The sequence below is a fragment of the Mus musculus genome, chromosome 1 (assembly GCF_000001635.26).
Source record: "Mus musculus strain C57BL/6J chromosome 1, GRCm38.p6 C57BL/6J".
Taxonomy (NCBI): Eukaryota; Metazoa; Chordata; class Mammalia; order Rodentia; family Muridae; genus Mus; species Mus musculus.
In genome coordinates this window covers 33,611,993-33,637,689 of record NC_000067.6, presented here as the reverse complement: position 1 = coordinate 33,637,689, position 25,697 = coordinate 33,611,993, and the positions used below count along the sequence as shown (strand labels likewise).

Sequence of the window (25,697 nt, the reverse complement as noted above, 5' to 3'; positions counted from 1 at the left end):
CAGAGCGGGTTAAATGGGAATAACTATAGGAGCAGGGGGAGAGCGGAGAGGCACTGAGGCAAGGGTAATATAGTAGAAGATTCAATGGGAACTTTACTGTATAACCCCAGTCTCCATACTTAGCTTCCTGGCTGGCATAGAACGGCTTAAATATTGTATTCTAGTCCATTTTCTTATAGGATTAAATCCTTTTATACTCAACTCCCCCTTTTCTTTTGTAATATACTTTTAATTTTCATTTTAGGAATGAGTAAATTTTATTTTATATATTTTTTTAAATTTTCTATTTATTTATTTGTTTGTTTGTTTTTTGAGACAGGGTTTCTCTGTATAGCCCTGGCTGTCCTGGAACTCACTTTGTAGACCAGGCTGGCCTCGAACTCAGAAATCCACCTGCCTCTGCCTCCTGAGTGCTGGGATTAAAGGCGTGAGCCACCACGCCCGGAATGAGTGAATTTTAAATGATTAAATTTTTTTTACAGCTTTAAAAAATTTTATTTATTTATTTATTTATTTATTTATTTAGAGTGTGTGTGTGTGTGTGTGTGTGTGTGTGTATGTATGCTCTAACTGGTGTAAACGTCAGAGGACAACTTTCAGGGTCACTTGTCTCTTTTTACCATGTGGGTCCTAGGGATTGAACTCTGGTCACCAGGCTTGGTGGCAGATGCCTTTACCTGCTGAGTCATCTTGCTGGCCCTTGAGTCAGCTAAGGTTTCTGCATCCTGCTATCTAGAAGAGTCTAGATAGCCCCTTTGTTGCACACTGCCTTGTTATTCATGTATTATCCTTCATGTATTTCTGTATCCATGGCATATTTGTAGGCCGAAGAGCGATTCAGACATGATTTGGAGAGAGGTGGAGACAGTTACAAATACATTAGCTGCTTAGAGGCGGCTTCTAAATTTGATGCCCCACATGGGCTTGCTAGGCTCCGAGGCCCTCAGGATGGGTTGGGTAAAGCATACCCTTCTCTAGGCAGTGTGTTGCTGCCTGGGTCCTTTGCACGGTGGCGGTCTGTGATTCCCCGCAGAGCTGTTGTGATTTAAGTGATTTAAATATAGGTGGTGCCTTAGTGTGTTCTGCTCAGTGTGTCTGTGTACTGCATGCGTGCAGTAGTCTGCAGAGGACGGAGGGCAGAGTCCCCTGGAGCTAGAGGTGAGCTGCTGTGGGAGTTCTGGGAACTCAGTATGGGTCCTGTAAGATCAGCAAGTGCTCATAACCCCTGGGCCCTCTCCATTGTGACTGTTTAAAGTCTTTACCTGGATGGTTTCTGAACTGAAGTGGAATAGGTTCCTGGGGAGAAGTCACCTCATGCCGCGTGTGCTCCCCTATTCCGTTCCCACCCAGCCTACGTGGCTTTCTCATTGCCTTGGGACCCTGTCCCCGCTGCTCAGGAATCTATATACTTCTCTCCCGTTCTCTACAGAGCTGGAGGGAAGCCCCCAGCCTAGCAGAGCTTTTGTTCCTCCTGTGAGTGCTGGCGGCCATCCCTTTTCCTCTCACAGATGACTACTGCTTTCAGAGTTCCGTGCTAGTGGAGTCCACTCTCCTTTGCCTTTGCTAATGTTAAAGTACAATCAGTTTAGGAAGCCTTCCTTTGCTTCTGTGTTTCTGTGAGCGCTGAGCCTCAGTCCCGGGAACTGCTGGAGGAATGCTGCGGGGCGGGCGGAGAGGAACGTGTCCCTCACAGATCTAGTCAGGCTGGGAGGGCTGACTTGTGTCTGGTTCTGCTCTTACTTTGGCATGCTTAGGAAACTTAAGATTTCTAGTATAAGTTAATCCTTGCTATGTAGCGCTGGCTGCCCTGAGATTTCTATGTAGCCCAGGGGTTCTTGAATTCATGGACTTCTTCCTCAGCTCTGGGGCCATCATTGCCTCACTGTTATTATTGTTACATAACTATTATTACATTATATGTAATTGTTACCTAATAATATCATTGCATAACTATTACACATAATAATTATGATATATAATAATAGCATAATAGTCATTATTTTTTAAAGAAGTTTGTTTTTGTATAGAAGAGGAAATTTGTGCTTTAATAAAAAATTAATATTTTTAATTGTAAATTTTGGAACAGTCCATATTCTGCTAAGAAGGAAAACAGAGTAATAATGTAACAGTAACAATGTAACAGTAACAATGTAATTGATCTTTACATTGACCAGCTTGGCTGTATTGCAGATCCATCAGCATACTTACTACAAATGTTAAATTATCACCCACCTTCTAATTTTAATGTTTTAAATAATTATAAATGACAACCTGTGAGGGATGCGCTACAACATCCTACAAACTAGAGTTAGCACAAGAACTTAGTGATAATTATTTCCTTTCTTACTTTATGATTTTGTGTGTTTGTGATTTTCTAATTAAAATATCCCAAATATATGACTGTCTTTTGTACATTTAAATGAAAACATAATTCAACTGAAAATAGAAGTGCTTAATATTTACTTTAGCTTGATGAGTACTGGTAATAGTTGCTATATTGAAGCTGCAAAAACAAAACAAAGCAACTCATAACAATAAAAAAACAAAATCTACCCCCCCCCAACCCTCAAAATAGCAAAACAAAACCAAAAACTTGAGAACCAAAAACATAAGCTTAAAATAATACCCATTTTGTTTATCTCCGTTTGGAAGTTTAGGTTGCTTGGGGTTATTTATTTATTTATTTATTATTCACTTTACATCCTGTTCTCTGCCTCCATCTGCTTCTTATGATCCTTTTATTCCCCTTGTAAGTGAGATTCAAGCTTCTTTGCTTGTGCCTTCCTTCTTGTTTAACTTCTTTGAGTGTGTAGCATGGGTGTGTAGCATGGGTATCCTGTATTTTATGACTGATACGCACTTATTGGTGAGTATATACCATGCATGCCCTTTTGGGTCTGGGTTACCTCACTCAGGATAATATTCTCAAGTTCCATCCATTTGCCTGCAAAGTTCATGATGTCTTGGTTTTTAATAGCCGAATAGCATTCCATTGTGTAGACATACCATATTTTCTTTATCCATTCTTCAGTTGAGGGACATCTAGGTTGTTTCTAGTTTGGCTCTTACACATATAGCTGCTATGAACATAGTTGAGCAAGTGTCTTTGTGAGATGGTGGAGCATCTATTGGGTAGTGGTGTAGCTGGGCCTTGAGGTAGAACTAGTCCTAGTTCTCTGAGAGTCATCCCACAGGGGCTCAGGCCTTGTGTGCTCCGTTCTCACATTGCACCACACTGCCTCTGTTCTTTCTGCTTCAGGCATCCCAGCTGATGTCTCTGTAGGAGATGCTTTTGCCTTGGGGTTTGTGACAGTGACTTATCATTCAAGTGTCTGCTTGGCATTGCTCCAGAGCAACTTCAGTTGCTCACCTGAAAGGCCTCTTTCTCAGGAATGGAAGGCCCGGTCCTCAGGACCCTAAGAGCCCGGTTCTCTCTCAGTACCCAAAGTTTTCAGACCTTGTCATTTTGTTTCCATCTTGGACTGTTACTGGGTGGCGTCTTAGTTGTACTTCTCACAAGCAGGTTTTGTTGTTTCCCACTGGGTCTATCTCTTGTGGGGTGACTTAGTGTTAGGGACAGAGTAGATCTTCTGTTTTAAAAGGAATGGGTGACTTCTGAAAAAAGAAAATGCCAGATGAGATGATATTTTCAGGAATTCATAAGTTGCTTTTTAGGTAAGAGGACTCCTGGGATATGATTTTTAGACTAGTGATGTGTAGAACAAAAAATCGCTTTTGGAGAAATGCTGAAGAAAATTCACATCAGGTTTAAAGGGCTGTGTAGTACCCGGGATGGTAAAGTGCTCCACTGTGCTCCAGATCCTCATCGCTGTATCCACAGATAAATGTAGGTCTCACCCCGTATCCGAGAAGCTTCCTTTTGCAGCAGGAGATTGTTACAGAAGCCACACTAGTCAAATGGAGAGAACAACTCACTGTGAGGTGCTCAGCTCCAAATGACACTGTACAATACCGTTGGCTGGCCTGCTTCTACCCCGACTCTCCAGACCTTGCACCCTGGGCTGGCCTGGAAGGAACGAAGCTTAGCCAAGCCAGTGGGTTGCACAGGAACTCAGTCAGAGTGAGTGCAGGAGAAACAGCCTTCTTTGGAGACTTCAGCGAAACAGCTCTCTTTCATTGGGGCTAACAAGGGCTGTATAAATCTGTAAGAAAGATTAAATAACTTCCTTTTTCTTGGGAGTATAGCTTTTAGAGAAAGGAAGTCGTATTACATTCTTTAATCACTTAAAGTTCTTGAGTTCATTTTTAATTGCATCTGGGTTTTGTTTCTAAGGCACCCGTCTGTTTGGACAAGTAAAGTCTCTTGTAATCAAAGCCTTGATTCTTGAGGCCTCAGAACAGTGATGTGCACTTCCCTTGATTCTCTTAAGTGATTACAACCTGATGCTTTGCTCACATACTAACATTCGAAATTAGGAAATAGAAGCTACTGTACTACAGTGGGAGAACTCTTAGTGGCTGATGTGTTTAGAAGTACTGATGTGTTAAGACAAGAGCCTTCATGTGTGTGTGTGTGTGTGTGTGTGTGTGTGTGTGTGTGTATGTTTAGTGATACTAACACCAGTTTCTTTGCTACTGTAACAAGACACTGTAAAAAGCAGGTTGATGCTCTTGCCTGTAACTTTAGTTTGGCAAATTATTTTGGTGTAAAACAGTACATCTAAGCAATTGCTACTATTAATGGTAGGGAACGTCAACATGCATGTTAAAATTTCAATAAATCTGAGAAATTCGGATTTAAATTGGCTATTCACTCTTGGTCAAGGCCTGTAGTACCAAGTATGAGTTCCCTCCTATGTAGTAGGCCTTAAATCCAGGCAGAAAGCCTGTGGTGACCTCTTTAACAATTATGCCACAGTTGCACCATGGATGTATTTTTCTTAGTCTGATCTTTACTGTAGCTCCTGGGATTTGCAGTGAATGGATGGAACTGGAACAAATTATACAGAGTGAGATAACCCAGATACACAGAGACACGTCTTTTAGATTTGTAGGTTTAACTTTGGGTATTTGTAGAAACCAGGCAAGAGGAAAGGAGCCATTGCAGAGGGGCAGAGGAGAGAAAACTCCAGGAAATTTGTTATAGGACACAGGATGTGAATAGGAGTGGACACGATAGGGAGGGGAAGGGAGAGTGCAAGACAGACGGTGGCCATGAGTGGAGAGAACTAACAAGAAGGACTGTTTCTAACAGCTGAGTAAGATTCTGTTAACATTTCATATTTCCATCATCCATGTGGTTGATGGGCATCCACAGTTTCTGTCTCTGTTACGAGCAGAGCAGGAATGGGCGTGTGTCTCTGGTAGGATATGGAGTCCCTCAGGCATATGATCTGGGAGTGTCATAGCTGGATCACATTACAGTTCCATTTCTACCTTTCTGAGCCACCTCTGTTAGTTTGTAATCCTGCCAGCAGTGAGTAAGGTTCCCACATCCAAGTCACTGCCACTGTCTGTTATAACTCCAGCACTGAGTGAGACCGGCCTGGGTCACCCAGCAGGCCCCACTAGCAAACAAACCAAATCAGTTTCAAGACCGGTGGCCGCTAGCACCTTCCTGTTTGAGGTGTGAGCCACTGTCTGTGCTTTCAGAGGACAGTGGTGAGGATTTCATATGATTGATGTCCATCATTTCTGTACCTTATGTTTTTAGGTATTTTGCCTGCATGTGTGTCTGTGCACCATGTGTATATAGTGCCCGTGGAGGCCGGACTAGGATGTCAGATCTTCTGGAACTGGAGATATGGAAAATTGTCAGCCCCCATATGGGTGTTAGGAAATGAACCCAGGTCCCTTGGAGGAGCCACCAGTGTGCTTAACTGCTAAACCATCTCTCCAGCCCCATCTTCTTTTTTGTATAGGAGTTTAGAATGTTTATCCATTCAGGGCTGCCAGTCTTCTCCTGAGGACATAATCACTGCAAGATAATAAAATGTTAGTTGTTCCTTGAAAAAGTAATGTTAAGTTTCAAGTATTGTATGCGACTGAAAACCTGAGAAATAAGCTAAGCGTCCTTGACTTTAGTAGAGACTTTAGTAAATTAGCATAACTCTTTATTTGGCTAGTGCTCACATTTAGTCTTTAGAGACTTGATTTTTTTTTTTTTTTTAAAGTTAGGATCTCTCTGTGTAGCTCAGGTTGGCCTTGAACTCATATGAAGCTTCTCAGCCTCCGAAATTCTGAGTAATAGGCCTTACTGTACCTGGCTTTCCCTGAGGTGATAGGTCTCACTGTGCCTGGCTTTACTCTGAGGTGATAGGCCTCACTGTGCCTGGCTTTCCCTGAGGTGATAGGCTTCACTGTGCCTGGCTTTACCCTGAGGTGATAGGCCTCACTGTGCCTGGCTTTCCCTGAGGTGATAGGCCTCACTGTGCCTGGCTCTACCCTGAGATGATAGGCCTCACTGTGCCTGGCTCTACCCTGAGGTGATAGGCCTCACTGTGCCTGGCTTTCCCTGAGGTGATAGGCCTCACTGTGCCTGGCTCTACCCTGAGATGATAGGCCTCACTGTGCCTGGCTCTACCCTGAGGTGATAGGCCTCACTGTGCCTGGCTCTACCCTGAGGTGATAGGCCTCACTGTGCCTGGCTCTACCCTGAGGTGATAGGCCTCACTGTGCCTGGCTCTACCCTGAGGTGATAGGCCTCACTGTGCCTGGCTCTACCCTGAGGTGATAGGCCTCACTGTGCCTGGCTTTACCCTGAGGTGATAGGCCTCACTGTGCCTGGCTTTCCCTCTGTTGCACTTCCCTTGTCCTTTACTTTTATTTTCAAGACTGTTTCATGTAGCCCAAGCTGATCTTAAATTCATTCTATTGACAATAGTGACCTTAAACTTCTGATCCTCCTGCCTCCACCTCCCGTGTGCTGGCATATAAGTATGCCTCCATGCCCCATGTAGTGCTAGGAACTGAATGCTGTCACACTAACTAGTAAGTTGGTAGTAAGCAATCTACCAAATGAGCTACCTCTACGGGTCCTTTGCTACTGTTTCTTTTTGTTTTGTTTTGAACAAATATCTTCAAATATTGTCAGAAAAAACCCTTAAAGAATATTAAAGTTTCTTTCACATTTTGCCTTCCTTAGGGTTAGGAATGATTTAACAATCACTGGAAATGATGGGATAATCAATGTATTAGTGTGTTTTTATAAACAGGTGGAATGTTCTCTACAGTGGGTAAATGCTTCATTGAAACCGAAGACATTGAATTTCCATGTAAACTGTGTTCTGCTGTAGATCAGTGACGAGGAGAAGACCCTTCGGGAACAGGATATCATGGCGTCCTCTCCAAGCCTAAGTGGGATCAAGTTGGAGTCAGAGTCAGTTTATAAGGTATGTATCACCACAGCTGCTTCCTGGTGTGAACACATCTGTTGTCACACCAAGTGCTGGGCCGTGCTTCACACTGATATTCTCCTCACTGTGATGGGCTTCTGATCTGTCCCAGTTCATCCTGTTGAAGAAAAGCCTGGCATTGCTGAAGCTCCTGGATATGATGCGGGGCCGCACCAGAAACTTCCTTGGCTGTTCATAGGCCCTTACCCATGCCTTGGCTCATGGCTTTGTGTGGTCTCTTTGCATATGTGCTCTGACACCATAAGCCTGCGTGCTTTCCTGTGGGAAGGCATTCCTGAACCTTAGTATATGGGGCTGGTGTTTGGGTTACACCGCACATTTCCCATTGCTGGACATCACAGCATCTGTTTCCACTGCTTGGGCATTTTTGTTTGCACTGTGGCCACCACAGTAAACTAGAGGCCTGGACGTGGGAGGTTCATTAGCTCCTGTGTTCCTTCCCTTCCCAGGTTTGCAGATTGGGCCTCTGAGGTTCAGAGGAATTTATCTCACTCACTAAATCATAAGCTGGTAGCAGACTAGAACAGGTCGTGGACTTGGGCTGTAGCTTGCTTCCAAATGCTGTTCTGCTCCTGCCTGCATTGTGCCGACCCTTCTTCCTCATGCCTCTGCTGTGCCTTGTGAGCAGCTACCTGTTGGACGCTGTAGCTCTCATGGCTCCCTGGGCAGCTGTTGGATGTTCCACAGGTGTTTTGTTCTGTTCTGTCCTTAAATACATTCTGGACCCTTTGGGGATATCAGCTATGCTGTACACTGTAGTCTACAGTCATGGGCAGCATGCGGTTGTCAAAGCTTTCTAGTTAAGGACCTGTGATCTCAGGCTGGAGACAAGCCTCACGTTATGAGCTCATGTTGTCCTACCAGAGGATCCTGGTTCGGTTTCCAGAAATCAGTTGCCTGTAAGTCCAGCTCCAGGGGCTCTAAGCCAGGGTCCTAACATGTGCTCCGACCCCCACACAGACACACACATAGAGACGTAATGTAAAAGGACAACAAAACAGAAAGCATTTAAATAGCCCCCGGCCCGTGTGAGGTGCTGTCAGCTACACCAAACCGCAGGCATGTGCATTTCACCGCTGCCTGAGACACTTAAGGGAAGTGTTCACCTTAAGTTCTTGCTTCATTTTAAAAATAATGAAAAAAGAATTTTCCAGAAGGATGATTTTTACAGCCAAGGCCACATTATGTTTATGGTGGGAGAATTCATAGTACTTAATCTTTGTTTCATTTTATAACAGATCCTTACATGCTCACAACAGAGTTTAACAGCAAAACTGAAGGGTCGTTGTTTCCAGTTCTCAGCGCTGAGGGCAGCTATTCATGGGTGCTTCTCCAGGGGAGGAGCAGAAGCTTAGAGAAACAGATTTACAAGTAGCTTTGATTATAAGTAACTTTGACTTATGGATACTCTTTTGAAAATAAAAATTAGGACAACACTATTTGACATACAGTTCTCAATCTGTCAGGAGGTAAAATAGCATGCCCAAAGAGTTTGAAGTAGAAGTTTGAAATTTTGGTGCTTACAATTCAGAAATATGTAGGTTACAACTAAAAAGAAAACATTCTGTCTTGGCTCTCTATTACTGTTACTGACTTTTGGAGCATGGGCTCTAGTACATCTATTTTTATGTTGTTAATTTTTCCTAATGCTAGTCCTTTGGTTGTAAGGAATAAATTTCTCTCTTTTTTTGGAGCTGCTGGGACTAATGGGTTTTGTTAGAAGATGTAGGGTCTCCTAACAACAGTTACTGACCTATTTCCCTGTTTTACTTGGGTCCCAGGTCCCCTTTGCTGATGCTCTGGACCTGTTCAGAGGAAGGAAAGTCTACTTGGAAGATGGCTTTGCTTATGTGCCACTTAAGGACATCGTGGCCATTATCTTGAACGAGTTTAGAGCCACGCTGTCTAAGGCTTTGGCAGTAAGTGCTTTCTCTTATTTCCTCATTTGATATCATTATAAATCCCTGGTGATTTTGTTTTGTGCTCTTTTACACAGTAAGTGAATATTTTCATAGTGACATTTTAGATCGCCTCTGGTGTTATGTTAATTGCAGAATCCCTAGCATTTTATATGTTAGTCTCCACACTTGGTTTTGTTATGGCTTCTTCTAGTAGCATGAATGGTTAACTAATGGTTAACTAATGGCTAGCTGGCTGATTATGTCAGTGGCCTCTCTGGGTTACTCAGCAAATGGGTTTTGCTTGGAGATGGACATTGTATGTGGCCCTTAAAACCTTTGTGGCCTTTGGTGGATGCGACCCCTAGATTTCTGTTGTGAATTGCTGTTTTTTATCAGCAGAGGGCATTGTAGAAGCAAGTTTTGGTTTTCTTATTTTGCAGTGTTGGGAGTTGAAACCTAGGGCCTTGTGCTTGCTAGGGAGCCGTCTATGACTGAGCTGTGCCCCCAGTCCCAGGAGAAAGAGTTTATATTTCGGTATCATAAACAGCGATTGGCTGCTGCTGAGAAAATGACCCAGTGCTAGTGACATTCGGGGGAGCCGTGTTGAACAAATGAGGGTGGACTCAGTTTGTTGAGATCTTACTCCAGAGTGATGCCAGTTGGCTTTTAATCTAGGTCGGTTTTTTATCTTTTATTTATGTATTTTTTTTTTGTACTTGATAAAGAGGAGTACTTCAGAGTCAAAGGACAATCATGTCGCTGTAATGACAATCATATAAGCATGTGGCAAGCTTTTCTTTTGAGTTAAAATTGTAGTGTTTTCTGGTATAAATTATTGACTCTGTGGTCATTGAAGCATGCATAATTCAGGTATGTTAGCATTTGGTAGGGCTAAAATATTGACTGTTTCTGTTTAGGTGAGGCAGTTTATGGAAACACCATATCAACATTTAACCTTTTTTTCATGAAAATATGCGTGTGTGGGTGTATGATATTAATGATAGAATCTAGGGCCTTGTGTATGTGCTAACACATGGTCTACTGCTGAGTTAAACCCTCAGCCCTGATTAGGTATTTAGCTGCTAATATTCATCTCTAATTCCATGATATATTAAAAAGCTGTTTTTTAAAGATAGTTGATGCCTTAAAATGTTTCTTTGTTTCTCTGTCCCAGAATGTCTTTATAGATAAGAATAGTGAGGTCACTGCTGTGGGCCAGTCTGTCTATTGGTTGGCTCTCTTTCTTCTGTGGTTCTTGTTTTTCAGTTCATTACTCTACTGATGCTTTGAAAAGCATTCGTTTGTGTGAAAGAGGTACATTCTTCCCAGGACATTACATATCAGTAAATGCCGTCTAATAAATCCTAGCAGTGGCTCCTATTCTCCACAGTCACCCAAACCATCACCATGTATTTCCAGAAGCTTCTAGAATGTTGGTGCTGATTTTGAGGCCAGAGAGGCTCCTCCCTCCCTCCTGTTTCTAATGGTAGAGAGCATCCTGATAGTGCCCTTCTTCAGAGATTCTTGGACACACCAGTTTTTTACACCAGTTGCAAGTCATAGAAACAAGTCTGCTATCTTAACCAGTAATGGAGTGTGTTAGTCCATAAACTCAAGCAGTCCAGTGGTTGAGTGAGTGACGCTAGTGTCCACAGCAGTGTTCCAGATGTTTGTCTGCATTGTCTTTACCCGTATGCATGTGCAAGTGCTTTGTCCTTGGTTTGGTTTTTCTCACAGTAGCAGAAGTGGGTCAGACACTGTATCTCTAACATGGCATCCACACAAGCTTCTTTTTCTTGTGCTTGAATTTCATTCTCTGTCTTCATATTTGTTATGCTTGAAATGGCTTAAGGCACATGTATTACTCGCTGCTCCATCAAAGTACCACAAACTGGGGCCATAGAAGAAGCATTCATTGTCTCCTGACCGTGGAGAGTAGATATTTGGAATTCAGGTACAGGCAGGTCTGTGACCCTCTGAACTGTTGGAGAAAGGCCTTTCGGGTTTCTCTCTGAGTTATTGGTATTGTGACAATGTAACTGTAGTTTTCACATGGAATTATCTATATGTGTTCCAAATGTCTACTCTGTATTGGGTTAAGGCCCCTTGCTCTAGTGTGTCTGCAGTAGTCATATTTCCAAATGCATTCACATTGTGAGGGAGTACCAGGTACAGCTTTGACATATCAAATTTGGGGGTATTATTCAAACTGTATTGTATACCTAGCCAGTTAGTTACCATGGCCAAAAGGATTGCTTACGCTAAGGCTGTGATTCTGCCGCTTTGTTTTCTGATTCATGGGATCAGGAGACTCCACAGGCTCCTACATTATAATCTCCTCAGGAGAAATGCCTGGTGGATTGTTAGGAGCACGTGGAGGGGAGGGTACAGCAGAGGCAGCCAGAGAAACCCTTAGCGCCTCAGAGCTCATTCCGACGGGTGTTTTACCAAGCTTGAAAACACTCTAGTGTTCTTTTCTTGTTTCTATTATAAGTTTGCCTTGCAGACAACTTTTGTGGGGAAGAAAGGAACTTTCTTTTCTACATTGTTTACTGCTCACACTCTTTGTTATTTACCATCTCTCTGACAGTCACTACAAGCTTCTGAGCCAGACGGATTGTAATCCACTTACACAGATGAGAAAAACACAGCTAGGCACACACTGTTAGAGCTGTGGCTGGATCTCAGGGTTTGTGTTTGTAAAACTGTTAGGAATGGTGGGTGATAACTGTGCTGGTGTAGGGGGCTGTACAGTGAGGGGATTCAGATCTTTGAACTCTGGGAAATATACACGTTGCAGAGCAGGTGAAATGTGTAGGATTGGAGCTGTGGTATAGTAGATGACTAGGGGTTAGAGGACGATGGGAGAAGGCTACTTCTTGTCTCACTCAGCAGTCTGAGAAGCTGTGATTTTTTTCCCCCCATAATGATTTGTCTTGTAATAACTGTTTACTTGTTAAGCCATACATTATTTTATATACCACAGATCTTCTACTTAGATAGACAGAAGTTATTCAATTATAAAGCTTGTATTCTAGTGGCAGATAAATAATTACTAAACAACTACACAGACACACAGACACACAGACACACAGACACACACACACACAAACACGCACGCACACACGTGTAAGGGGGAAGAAATGTGTGTTGTAGGTCTCAGGGAGGGAATGCTTGTGTTCTCTTGGTTGAAAGGCCAGTGCTGTGGAAGCATGGTGAGCTAGAAGCAAGTGAGCTTACATCGAGAGGGCTGGATGCAGATGTGAGTGAGCCAGGCCAATAAGTTGTGGTTTTGCCTTATTGTAGGGTAAGTACTGGTACTTTTTGATAAGGGCTGATGTGGCCTGCTCCTGTCTGACATAGGTTACTGTGGCTGCTGCTTAAAAACTACTCTAGAGGGTGCGGGGCAACTGAAGCAGGAGGCTGGACTGGAAATGTCTCATTAATTCAAATAGGTTTATTAGTTTATGTGAACCAACCTTGCCTTTCTGGGATGACGCCAACTTGGTCATAATGTATAATTTTTCTCAATGTGTTGTTGAATTCTGCTTGCAAGTATTTTGTTATTCTCTTGCTGTGAAGAGACACCATGACCAAGGCAACTCTTATAAAATAAAGTATCTAACTGCCAGGTTGTTTACAGTTTCAGGGGCTCAGTCCATTGTCATCTCGGTGTGAAGCACGGCAGCAGGCTTGGCAGGCAGGGTGCTGGAGAAGTTGCTGAGAGCTACATCCTGATCCATAGGCAGAAAAAGGAAGAGTGGGGCTGGCATGGTCTCAAAGTCCTCCCCCAGTGACACACTTCCTCCAGTAAGGCTATACCCCGTAGTCCTTCTAATCCTAGCGAACAAGGCCACTTCCTGGCATTCAGTATATGAGCATATATGGGCCATTCTTTTTTAAACCACCACACCATCTGTGTTTATCAAAGACATTGGTCTATAGTTGTTTTTTTTAAATAGTGTCTTGACCTAGTCTTGGTATCAAGATGATACTGGCTTCACAGAATGAATTTGGTGGTGTTCCTTTACTTTATACTTAATAAAGCTAAGAAGAATTGTCATGAGGTCTTCAGCAGGCGCATCAAACATCACTAGACAATACAAAGAAAGCATCTGCCACCACCACTCATGACCTGCCACCAAGAGAATCAAAGTTACAGCGCCTGTGAGATGCTGAGAAAGGACTTAGAGTATTAGTGTTTGAAAGAAAAAGCCACCACATAGAAGACCCAGATAGATGCTTAAGTTAAGAAAACCTCCCCATGACCTTGACAAGATAGTCTCCAAACTGAACATATCACTTAATAAATTGGAGGTGAAAGTTCAAATATGGAGGGGAAAATTAGCAAGGAGACTGAACCCTTGAAGGAGATTCCTAAAATCCACAAGAGACATTATCTTTAGCAGACAAGATCATGCAGAAGAATGACAGAGCTGGGAAAATAATACATCAGTCATATATGAGGGAAAAAATTAAAGCACTCGAACGATATTTCCAAGGAGTGTGGGACACATTCAGGAGGCCAGACTCCAGCACTGATCGTGTTGGGGAAGGAGCAGAGATAAGCTGAAGGAGTATACAGTCTGGTGAGCTTGCAGGAGAAGACTTGGGAATCCTACAGAAATGGGCTTTTAAACATAGGGCGTTTATAGACCTCCAGGTAGACATGAGCAGAGAGAAAATCTTCCATGACATATTATAGCCAGGATGTTAAAAATACAAAGAAACAATCCAACTTACATACGAAGGCATTAATATCAGAACTGCCCCCGGCTTTTCATCTGCAAGCATAAAAGCCAGAATGAATGAGATTTCAGGCTCCCAAAGTAAGCAACTGTGAACCAAAAAATGTTAAATACTGCAAAGCCATTTTTCCAAACTGATAGAGAAATGAAGGGATTTCAAAGCAAACACAAGTCAAAGCAATTCATGCCAACCATGACTGCACTGCAGAGTTCTTATGGGAAGCGTTATAGGGAGAAGACTGCATAACTCCAGATAAACACGCTTGACCTGGGGAAGAAATAGTCATGTAGACACAGCAACTCAACAGACCTCAAAACTAATACGGGAGCAGGAAAAGAAAGAATTCATCGAGAGAGTATGTCACCTGTTTTAATTAGCGCGCCTCTATTGCTGTGATAAAACACTTCGACTAAAAGCAACTTGGGCAGAGGGTTTATTTTGCTTACATTTCCACACCACAGTCCATCACTGAAAGGAGTCAGGGCAGGAGTGCCAGGCATGAACCTCGAGGGAGGAACTGGAGTCAAGGTCACAGAGGACTGCTGATTAGTGGCTTGCTCCTCATGGCTTGCTCAGCCTGCTTTCTTAGAGAACCTGGGACCACACTTGCTCAGGGGAAGTACCACTCAGAGTGAACTTGGCCCTCCCGTATTGATCATTAGTCAAGGAACTGCACCACAGGCTTACTGGACAATCTGGTGGAGTATTTTCTCAATTGATGTTCCCTTCTCCAAAATGACTAGCTTCTATAAAGTTGTTATAAAACTAGCCTACATACATAATTCAGTTTCTTTTCTTTTCTTTTTTTTCCCTTTTGGTTTTCGAGACAGGGTTTCTCTGTATAGCCCTGGCTGTCCTGGAACTCACTTTGTAGACCAGGTTGGCCTCGAACTCAGAAATTCGCCTGCCTCTGCCTCCCAAGTACTGGGCCTAAAGGCGTGCGCCACCATGCCCAGTAATTCAATTTCTTTAAAGTATCATTTAAAAGCTCCTTTCAAAATTTAGTTTCTCTAAAATATCCAAAGTTTCTCCAAAGTTTCCAAAGTCTGTCTAAAATATTCATGCTCTTTAGAATAACCAAACCAGTTCCAAGGTTTCTATAAAATTTCAAAGTCTCTTGTCTGTGGGATCCTTTTTTTGTTGTTGTTTTAAAGTTACTTTATTACTCCAAGAGGGAAGAACCAGGGCACAGTTAGTTACATTCAAATCAAAGCAAAGCCAAAGTTGAACAGTATAAAGCTCAGAGTCAGATCCCTGAGGCTCAATGTTGGTTTTTCTCCAGCTTTGCCACCCCACAGCACAGCTCTGAGCACTCAGCGCCTCTTCCAGCCCATCATTCCAAATGCCTTCCACAGTCTTCCCTAACTCAACCTGAGGACGCTCACAGCAACCCCATCTCCTTGTACCTGTTCTTCAGGGTCTCTGGTACTGTGATAAAACACCATGAGCACAACAACTTTGGGAGGAAAGGCTCTCCCCGTTTTGTACGTATTTTGCATATATTTTGCATATATTTCCATATAACAGTCCATCATTGAAGGACACTAGGGCAGGAGCTCCAGGAAAGAACCGTCTGCACACAGGCGCTGAAGCAGAAACGGTGGGGAATGCTCCTTATTGGCTTACTATCATGGCTTGCTGAGCTGGCCTTTGTGGCAGGATTTTCCCTGTCCAATTACATTAAAATATTAGTGCAGCAGGAGGCCTGTGATTGGACAGGGAAAAGGGAGGCGGAGCTGAGAGTTGGAGAGACAGAGCGACTGAGGAGGGAGGGAGGAAGCAAGATGGAGGGCGACGGATGATTCAGAACCAGCATGGTTTTAAATAACCGTAGGTAGATATGATATCTTATAGGGATAAAATAATTGGGGTAACTTGTCTAATCTAGGTGGGCAGCTTATACCATTATCAATTGGCCTTGAATTTATTGTGTGGGTATCTTGTGAATTGAGAATTTATTGATACATAAATCTGACTGATTAATTATAAGCTTCTAGAGTTTTGTTTCGACCGGGTTGCTGGGTGTTTTGGCGATTGACTGAGGGGTGGGCAGTCGTTGCATGGGGCTGGCATGGCAGTGACCCACCAAGGGAACTTAGTGACTCGGGTGTGGACATTTCTGTGGCTCCATACTAGAGAGACCACTGAGTTGAGAACACCCTGCTGGAGCAATGCAACCCGATGGTGCCTAGCATAGTACTGGATATAAATATTCTTTTTTTTTTTTTTTTTTTTTTTTTTATTTCATGCAACAGGCTTTCTTACAGCACCCAGGACCACCAGACCAGGGGTGGCACCACTCCTAGTGAACTGGGGCCTCTTACATTACTTGTCAGTCAAGAGAATGCACTATAGGCTTGCCCACGGTCCAGTCTGGTCAGGCATTTTCTTAATCAAGATACTCACTTCTAAAATGAGTCTAGTTTGTGTCAGGCAGACTTAAAGCTAGCTAACACAATAAAACAAATGTGTAGAAAATAACAACCTTCTTTCTATAATAACCTTAAGTGTAAATGTCCTCAGCCCATCACTAAAAAGATACAGAATAAGGGACTGGATGGCAAACCAAGAACCAAGAAGGACATGCAAACACTTAGTATCAAAGGATAGAGAAGAACTTACTAAGCAACCAGAAAATGTGAGTAAGATGGCCTGTCTGTTCTTATAGAAGACAAAGTAAACCCAACCCAGAACCAAGTAGGAAAGATAAAAGGAGCAATGCATATTAATAAAAGAAACAGCCAATTATGAACACTTATATACCAATGATTGAAGCCCTTAATTTTATAAAATAAAAATGAAAAGACATAAAATACTACATACGTCCTGACACAATACTAATCGGAACTTGGATACTCCACTCTCAAGTTGGATAGGTCTTCCAAATTAAAAACAAAGAAATTTCAGAGCTAAAATGTATTATGGATGAACCGGTCTTAACAGATAAATACAGAATATTCCACCCATCAGATGAGGAATATATATTTTTCTCAGCAGCACGTGGAACCTTCTCTAAAACTGATCTTATCATAGGGCACAAGTCAAATCTCAAAAAAAAAAAAAAATCAACATTTTCCATGTCTCTTATCAGACCATGTTGCAATACAACTAGAAATGAATGTTAAGAGAAACAACAGAAACCACAAAATACTTGGAGACCTTTGAATTAATACTAGGTCATCTAAGAAATGAGAGAGGAAATTAAAAATTCTCAGAGGCAAATGATAGTGAAAACACATCCTATTAGAACCTCTAGCAGCAGCCAAGGTCCTGAGAGGAAAGCTCATGCTGATCCTGCTAAAAGTCTGAGGGACACAGATCACCTAATGATGCACCTCAGGCTCCCCAGAAACAAGCAGAGGACCCTAAATACAGCAGATGGCGAGATTAGATAAAGATTAGAGAAGAGGGCTGGCGGGATGGCTCAGCGGGTAAGAGCACTGACTGCTCTTCCGAAGGTCCTGAGTTCATATCTCAGCAACCACATGGTGGCTCACAACCATCCGTAATGAGATCTGACGTCCTCTTCTGGTCTGTCTGAAGACAGCGACAGTGTACTTATATATAATAAAAAATAAAGATCTTTAAAGAAAAAAGATTAGAGAAGAAATTAAAGACATTTAGATTGAAAGAGAACTCACCAAATCAGACAAAGATAGACAAACTCTTAGCTAATCTGACAAGAAGGAAAAAAAAAAGAAAAGAAAAGAAAAGAAAAGGAGGAGATACAAGTTAATCAAATTAGAGATCAAAAAAGTACCATTACTACTGACTTGAATAAATTTCAGAACACCATTAGAAATTACTATGAAAGTTAATATTCTGAAAAACTGGATAATCCAGAGTAGAAGAATTTTCCAAAGAACATAATCTACCCAAAATAAGCCCTGACGATAAAAATAACTTAAATAGGCCCACTTATTGTAAGCAGTGAGGTTGACGCTGTTACCAAAGACTTCCCTCAACGGAAAGCTGGATTTACTGCTGAGTCCTGTCACTTGCAAGGAAGATCCATACTGAATGTGTTTGATCGTTATCTTCCATCTGAAGTATATTTGCTACTGTACAGTGGTAGCCATTATAAGATGGGAATTTAAAACGAATGTGGAAATGACAGGAGGAGATGCTAGTCCTTCTTTCACCATTCCAGTAAGGCCTCTCGCACATGCACAGGCCTTCTCTGGAGCCATGACGGAAACTGTTGCAGTCATTGTTGGGAAGCAGTTCTATAGTATGGATGTGAAAGGGAGCGATTTGGGGGAGAAAATGATTTTATATTGGGAGCGTTGAGCTTATGTAACGACCAGTGCATTGTGATAAAATTTAGGTTGGAATATGTATATACACATGTATTTTATGTAAATATTAGATGTAAAATGTATATATCCTGTAAATGTTAATTTAGACAACCTTTTATTGACACCATTGAACAATAAAAAAAATTAGTGAAACAATTAACAATTAGAAATCATATTTCTAGGTTCCTGATTGATTAAGTGAATTCAATGGAAAACCCTAGTAAATACATCTGGAAGTGCTTTGGAAATGTCAAAGTGTGCTGTGTATTAGATGTTCACTTAAAGGGGTAAAGTCTGAAAAATAATATTCTAGGAGCTTTTGCTTTTTTTCTTTGATTTTTCTTCTACAGTGCTTTGCACAGTTTGTATTTTGTCATGGAAATTGATGAGGGAACTTTGATTCATCATTTCAGGCTTTCTTTGGTTTCTAGTTGTCAGGAACTACTATTAGTGGTGTTCACAGGAAGAAAACAGTACACACTCTTGTATCTTTTTATGTAGGCAATAAGCCTATGTAATGCAAATGGAGCATTGTTTGTCTTATTTTGTATGGTCGGGCTTAGCACATGTCATCTTAAAAATGATGACACTTTTATTAATTCTGAGAATTCTATACATTCACACAGCATATTTTGGTCATGTTTATTCCTCTCTTTCATGCTTTCCTATATAGGAAGCTCTGTATAAAACGACCAGCTTGGCTTCTTAATTTTGTTTAAATGGCCTCCATAGGCCTATAGGAAGTGGCACTATTAAGAGGTGTGGCTTTGTTGGAGCAGGTGTGACCATTTTGGAGTAGGTGTGGCTTTGTTGGAGGTGGACTATGACTAGGGTATGGGCTTTGAGCTCTCAGAAGTTCAAGCCAATCTCCTGCTGCTTGCTGATCAAGTTTTAGAACTCTTACCTCCTTCTCTAGTACCATGTCTGCCTACATGCTACCATGTGTTCACCATGACAGTAATGGACTGGACTCTGAAGCTGTAAGCTGGACACCAATTCAGTGTTTTCCTAAATAAGCATTGCTGTGATCGTAGTGTCTCTTCACAGCGATAGAAACCCTAAGACAGCTTCCAGACTAATGGATGGAGTCAGTTAGTGAAGGACAGAGGTCTTTTACCATGTCTCACTAACATCTTGAATTCAGGCTTTTTAACAGTCTGTTGCCTGTCCTAGGTCCACCTGATCTTCTCCTCTCTGCTGCTTTCTGGGATCACCCTCAGGCAGTGTTTCCATGAACATTTCAAATGCGCCAGTGGCTGTAGCGTAAAGATTATGCTGGAGTCATTTTAATTACTTATTTTCAGTGCTCAATGCCAAGTCTTGTGAAGGTTAGCTACCTAGCTCTGATGAATTGTGATAGCTGGATATTTGGATTTGTGGGTTTTTTGTTTGTTTGTTTGTTTTTTTGTTGTTGAAAAGCAAATGTGGGGTGAATGCACTTCATATGTTTACAAACTGTAAACAAAGCTTGTGATAGCATTTGCCAAGTACCATCTATGCAAACATTTCTGAACTCTTGATGACAGGTATTCTGAGTTCAGAAATCATCCTTTTGTGTTCTTGTTTCTCCGTCTCCCTCATGTGTAGTGAAGGTTAGCTAGTCCCGCACTCTTTTGTAAGTCCTCCTCTTCCTCAGGTTATTTATCATATCAGGAATCACAGTCCCCCGAAAGCGGCTATGCTTAGAAAGTAGTGACTAACTTCACTCTGTCTTGGTTTTTTAACTGACTGTGGAGACTTGTGAGTATGCTCCTCCTCCTCCTCACTAGGACCTCACAGCCTCCTCCTTCTCACTGGGACCTCACAGCCTCCTCCTCCTCACTGGGACCTCACAGGCTCCTCCTCCTTCTCACTGGAACCTCACAGCCTCCTCCTCCTCCTCCTCACTGGGACCTCACAGCCTCCTCCTCCTCACTGGGACCTCACAGCCTCCTCCTTCTCACTGGGACCTCACAGGCTCCTCCTCCTCACTAGGACCTCACAGCCTCCTCCTCCTCACTAGGACCTCACAGGCTCCTCCTCCTCCTCCTAACTAGGACCTCACAGCCTCCTCCTCACTGGGACCTCACAGGCTCCTCCTCCTCTGTGGGAAGCCACATGTGCCGTTGCTGAGTGGCACTGACTACTGCTGGCCACCACGCATAAGATTGGACAAACAACCAATGTGTACATATGCAGTAAAGTTTTTTGCAAAGACACTGCCTGGCCCAGGCATGATAATGAGGTTCTGTAAGGTACTGAGAGTATAACCAATCAGATGTGAGACATGCAAATGAGGTATGATAATGAGGTTCTGTAAGGTACTGAGAGAGAGTAGCCAATCAGATGAGGAACATGCAAATGAGGCTTAGTGCATAACCAATCAAGGTGTGAGACACGCCCCCTCCTAGGCCTATAAAAGCAGCACCAGTTCTGGGCTCGAGGTCTTTTCGCCTCTACAATCAAGCTCTCCCAAGCGCGCGCAAGACTCCTCCTCACTAGGACCTCACAGGCTCCTCCTCCTCTTCACTGGGACCTCACAGGCTCCTCCTCCTCCTCCTCACTAGGACCTCACAGCCTCCTCCTTCTCACTGGGACCTCACAGTCTCCTCCTCACTGGAACCTCACAGTCTCCTCCTCCTCACCCACTGGGACCTCACAGCCTCCTCCTCACTGGAACCTCACAGCCTGTTGCATACTTGTGAGGAGAAAATGGTAGCAAATCCAGTTGCTAGGAAACAGCTGACGACTAAAATGGTGTTGTGAGGGTCTTGTACATCCGGTTCTTTGACAGTTCTGCTCTCAGAGAACAAAAATTTACTCAGCCACTACAGAGAGAGCCCTATCACCTGTCGGTTTTTCAGTTGGAAAGTTTTTGCACAGGGGGAGCTAGTAATATGAAGTGTTACAGGAGTAATTAAGCATTAGGGTATAATTTTTAACAGTGACTGGACATTGAAAAATGATTATGTACCTGTATGGCTTTGAGTTTCAGTTTTCTGACTCATCCTTTATGAGAGAGAGGAGGAGCTAGAAGCCAGCACATTTGGCGCATTAGAATTAGCATAGAGAGAAACCCTGTTATTTAAACCAACTTGGTTTTACAGAGGTAGGTCAGCCAGTGTAGTAGATTCTTCCATGGATTTCATTGCCTAATCTGTGCCAGAGAAAAAATACTGAAAAGCACTATTTGGCTTTCTTTTGTAACTGTTTGTTGTTTATTTTTGTCATAACTGTAATTTTATGTTTTTGAACCCAACGTCCTGTGCATACAAGGAAAATGCCCTGCTTTTGGCTTTCCCCTAGCTCCTAGCAAAAAGATGGTCATTTAGTATCAAGGCAGTACCCACTGGTAAGCATGCACCGAGTCAGGCGAACGGCTACTGCGGAGACAAGTATGACTAGATATCCCAACAGGGCAGTTGGGGAGCGAGGTGGGCAGCGGCATGTTGTGGTCAGTGTAAAAAGAGGGGTTTGGGAAGTACAGAGACAGCAGACAGTGATGAGCTTGGTTTTCCAACTAAGTGCTTCAAAGATGTCACCTTTGGCTTGAGTTTGGCAAGGCTCTTTCTGAGATGCTAGGAGCATCTTGACCTTGTCTCCTTTGGAGGGCAGGGGAGTGGAGGATAAAATGGCTGCTGCTTCCCCTTCTAACTTCTCTCCGGGTCCCTACCCTGGGCTGGTTAGTCCTCCTGCTCCATTCATCAGCTGAGCACTGTTCACGCCCAGGACTGTAATTCTGCGTGTTCAGCTTCACTGCTTGTCCGCTTAATTGCATGCATGAATGTAGGGGGTACAGAATCTAGCTTCTGAATTATACAAGTTGAAGGTTTGTGTCTCAGAAATAAAATTCCTTGGAAGCTTTTTCCCTTATTTAAATAACCCTGTGAGGTTAGGTTGGCCGTTTTAAAAGTTATAGTGGTTCAGAAAATATTTCTTCTAATGTATCCCAGTAATTTGTAAATTCAAAGTAACAGTCAAAACAAAAGGAAAGTTATGAGCAGTTGCTACTATAGCATCCTGGGGAGGTGGGACTGAGGGCACAGTACAGCTTGACTTCCCTTAAAACTCACAGCGTCAGAGTTTTTGTTTCCTTTCTACGTTTTATTTTTATTTATTTATTTGAGTGATTAAAATGTTTGAATGAATGGGCATTTTGACTGCATGTGTGTCTGTGTATCTCGTGGCTGAGGAGGCCAGAAGAGGGTTTTGGATCCCCTGGTAGTGAGGTGCCATTTGGGTTCTAGAAACTGGATCTCAGTTCCTTGCAAGGGCAGAAAGTGTTCTTAACCACAGGAGCCATCTCTATGGGCTCACAGGGCTATAAAATATGGCCCCGTGTCTGTATTTTAAAATGGGAGCTTACCTGTATTACATTGAATTGCCTCATTTTCCCTCTGCTCTTTCCCCCTCCAGCCACCCCAAGGTGACAGCCCCCTTTTCTTTGCTTATTATTTTATTATTGGGGTGTGTGTGTGTATTGTTTGTAGAGCTATGATTTCAAGGCTGATCACTCTGCATTGGACAGTCAGTAAGAGGGCTTGTCCCAGGAGAGGCTGATTCTCCATCTGTGGCAGTCATCTGTTGTCTGTAGTTCTTTGTCTCAGGGTGGGACATTTCCCCTCTTTCATATTAACGTGTCCCTTGACTTGGCCCTTGTTTGAGGCTTGTTTGTACAGCAGTTTCTAGAGGAGACTATTTCACAGGCACTTCCTGGTAATATAGCTCTTACAGTCTTCCACTCCTTCTTCCATGATGTTTCTTGAGCCATAGATGCAGGAGCTGTGATGTAGATCTTATGTTGGCCTGGGCTCCCCACAATCTGTTGAACTCTGCATTGTCCCTGTTTGCTATAAAGAGAGATTTCTCTGATGAGGGGTGGTAGCTACACTTACCTGGAAATGTAGCTTATGTGCAAGAGAATTTGCGGGCTGTGGGTGGGGAGCTAAGTCTGTGGGTCTGATTATTCCTGTTCTTAATGGTAGGACTGGGATCTATTTGGTCTTTCAGTATTAATTATGGTGTTAGCTACCTGTTTTTCAAGATCTTTTTTCCTCAGAATTAAGAAAACTGCTATTTCTAGTTTCTGAGTTGCCTTGGGTGGCGGGTTATGTATGCATATTGAATTTTGTCTTTGGTATTTGTTTACTTATTGAAATGACAATGTGGTTAAACAAAATTTCATTTATTAATGTACTGATTAGACTGATTTAAAAGTATTAAACCAATTTCGCATTCATGGCATAAATTTACCCTGTCAAACTTGTTGCTAAATGTTTTATTCATTTGCCACAAAGGATATTGGTTTAGAGTTTTGTTGTACTATAATATCCGCCTGATGTTGATGCCCAGTTAGTGCCATCCTCACGAAATGATTTGATAGTTTTCCTCTCTATTCATTTTATATGACATTGTAGTAAAAAAAAATACAGTTTAATTATTTTAAGAATGAAATTATTTAAGTTGTCAACTTTTCTTCTTTTCTCTACAAAATAGATCTTAACCAGTATTGTATTATAAACTGACTTTATACCGTATAATTAAAATAAATATTTTTAATATTGAGGTATTTTTTGGAGAAACTGATTAAAATGTTTTATACTGATTTTAAGATTGTAAACCACCCCGCGGAAAAAAATTTAAGTATCAGAATATCTTTAGATAGATTTATGTAGTTTATAATGTTGATTATATGGCATGTAACATTTAGAACATTTATTCAAAGATGTTTTCTTAAAATATCAGAGTATTTTCTTTCTTGCCTTCTCCCTCCCTCCCTCCCTCTCCCTCCCCCTCTCCCTTCCTCTCTCCCTCTCTCCCTCCCTCCCTCCCTCCTTTGGGACAGGATCTTACTATGTGACACAGGCTGTACTCACCCTGTCACCCTCTGCGTTTCTCACAGGTATGCATAACCCCACCCAACTCAGTAGCATTAAATGACTATTATCTATCATCAAGTTTTATTTTTTTTAAGTATTTTTATGTGTATGAGTGTTTTTACTGCATGTATGTGCATGCACCATGTGCCAAAAGAGGGTAGTGTCCCCTGGAACTGGAATGGCAAGTGGTTGTGAGGTGCTGTAGATGTTGGGAACCAAACCTGGTTCTCCTTAGCCACTACGTCCTCTGTGCAGACCCTACCATGTACATTTGATCACTTCTTTATCCACCTCAGTGGCATTGAAATTAATTATTTCCAGTATTTTTGCAGTCACATGCAATGTTGTGTGCACTTCTTTTGTAAACCTTGGTTTTTATTTTTGATCTGTTCATGTAAGTTTAGAAATTATTTTGTGAGAAAGCCTGCTTTTTTGTTTGTGTATGTGCATGTTCCCGCATGTGCAGGCCAGTGTACATGTGTTGAGTCGGAGGCTGATGTTGAGTGTCTTCCTCCATGGCTCTCCACCTGAACCCAGTGTTCACCTACATGGCTAGCCTTGCTGGCCAGCAAGCCCCAGGATTCTTTTCCCGCCTTTTCTAGTGCTGGGATTACAGGCGCTTGAAACTCCAGTCCCCATGCTTGAATGGCTGAAGCTTACCAGCTGAGTGTCCCCAGCCCAAGTTAAGTGTGCTTGATAGCTTAGGGAACTGCCTTTTTAATGTGGTACATCAGCCTGTACTTACGAGAATGTCTGGTTCTATGTTATTCAATATATGGGATTTTAGAGTTATAGAGAACTTGGCTGCTGTGTTAGGCTAAAGTAGAATCTTAGTACTTTTTCTTTTGATAGTAGGAAATATTTAAGAAGTCATATAGAGATCTTTAGAATCGTGTGAGAAGTTATGCAACAGAAGTGCTTTGAGGAAATAAGTTTCTAGAGGCAGACAAAACAGTAACTACATTAGGCTATAGAACTTGCAAGGGAAGGAAGTCTTCATATGTTTAAATGACTTTTTATTTCTCTTGGAAATGAGTGGAATGTTATGGATTGCAGGAGCCATGGGTCTCACGTTCTGATTTCTTCAAAATACCCCAGTTCTTCTTTAACCAAAGAAACCTCAATAGCTCAGTGCTTGGTCTTTATGACTCATATCCTTGATGGGAGTTTTGGGAAAATAGAAGCTTGTTATCAGAAAATAGGTAGGTGTCTGGAACAGTTGAGGTGAACCACATTCCTCACAGCTGTGATACTGATAGACTCAAAAGCAGTCATTTGGAAGAAGTAAAAGAAAATTGCAGTGAAACTCAAACTGTTTGAAAATTTTGACATATTTTGGCTTGTAAAGTAAATTTGATGGGCAATACAGGTTACAGATGTGAGGGCTGGCAAAAAGTCAGCAGACAAGAAAACAAGTGAGGGAAGAGTCTTTAATAAGTCTGTTTTGGTGAATAAAAAAAGTATAAACTGTTAAGAGGAGATTTTGTTATGCCTTTTTTTGTGGTTCGTTGTCTT

At 42.2% G+C, this 25,697-nt stretch overlaps 1 protein-coding gene across 6 annotated transcripts in view; it reads left to right on the top strand.

Annotated features, from left to right (window-relative positions):
• The window catches only part of Prim2 (DNA primase, p58 subunit), a 216,001-nt gene that overhangs the window by 32,119 nt on the left and 158,185 nt on the right, over nucleotides 1–25,697 (top strand). For 5 of the 6 annotated variants that reach the window (XR_373247.4, XR_373246.4, NM_008922.2 and 2 more), the window contains exons 6-7: nucleotides 7,257–7,352; nucleotides 9,158–9,295. Coding sequence is in view for 4 of the 6 variants with exons in the window: in NM_008922.2 (NP_032948.1) it covers nucleotides 7,257–7,352; nucleotides 9,158–9,295 (234 nt within the window). In the remaining 2 variants the exon portion in view is untranslated. Of the gene's footprint in view, nucleotides 1–7,256; nucleotides 7,353–9,157; nucleotides 9,296–24,148; nucleotides 24,179–25,697 lie in introns of those variants that run through there. The other variant, XM_006495797.3, reaches the window with a different exon arrangement.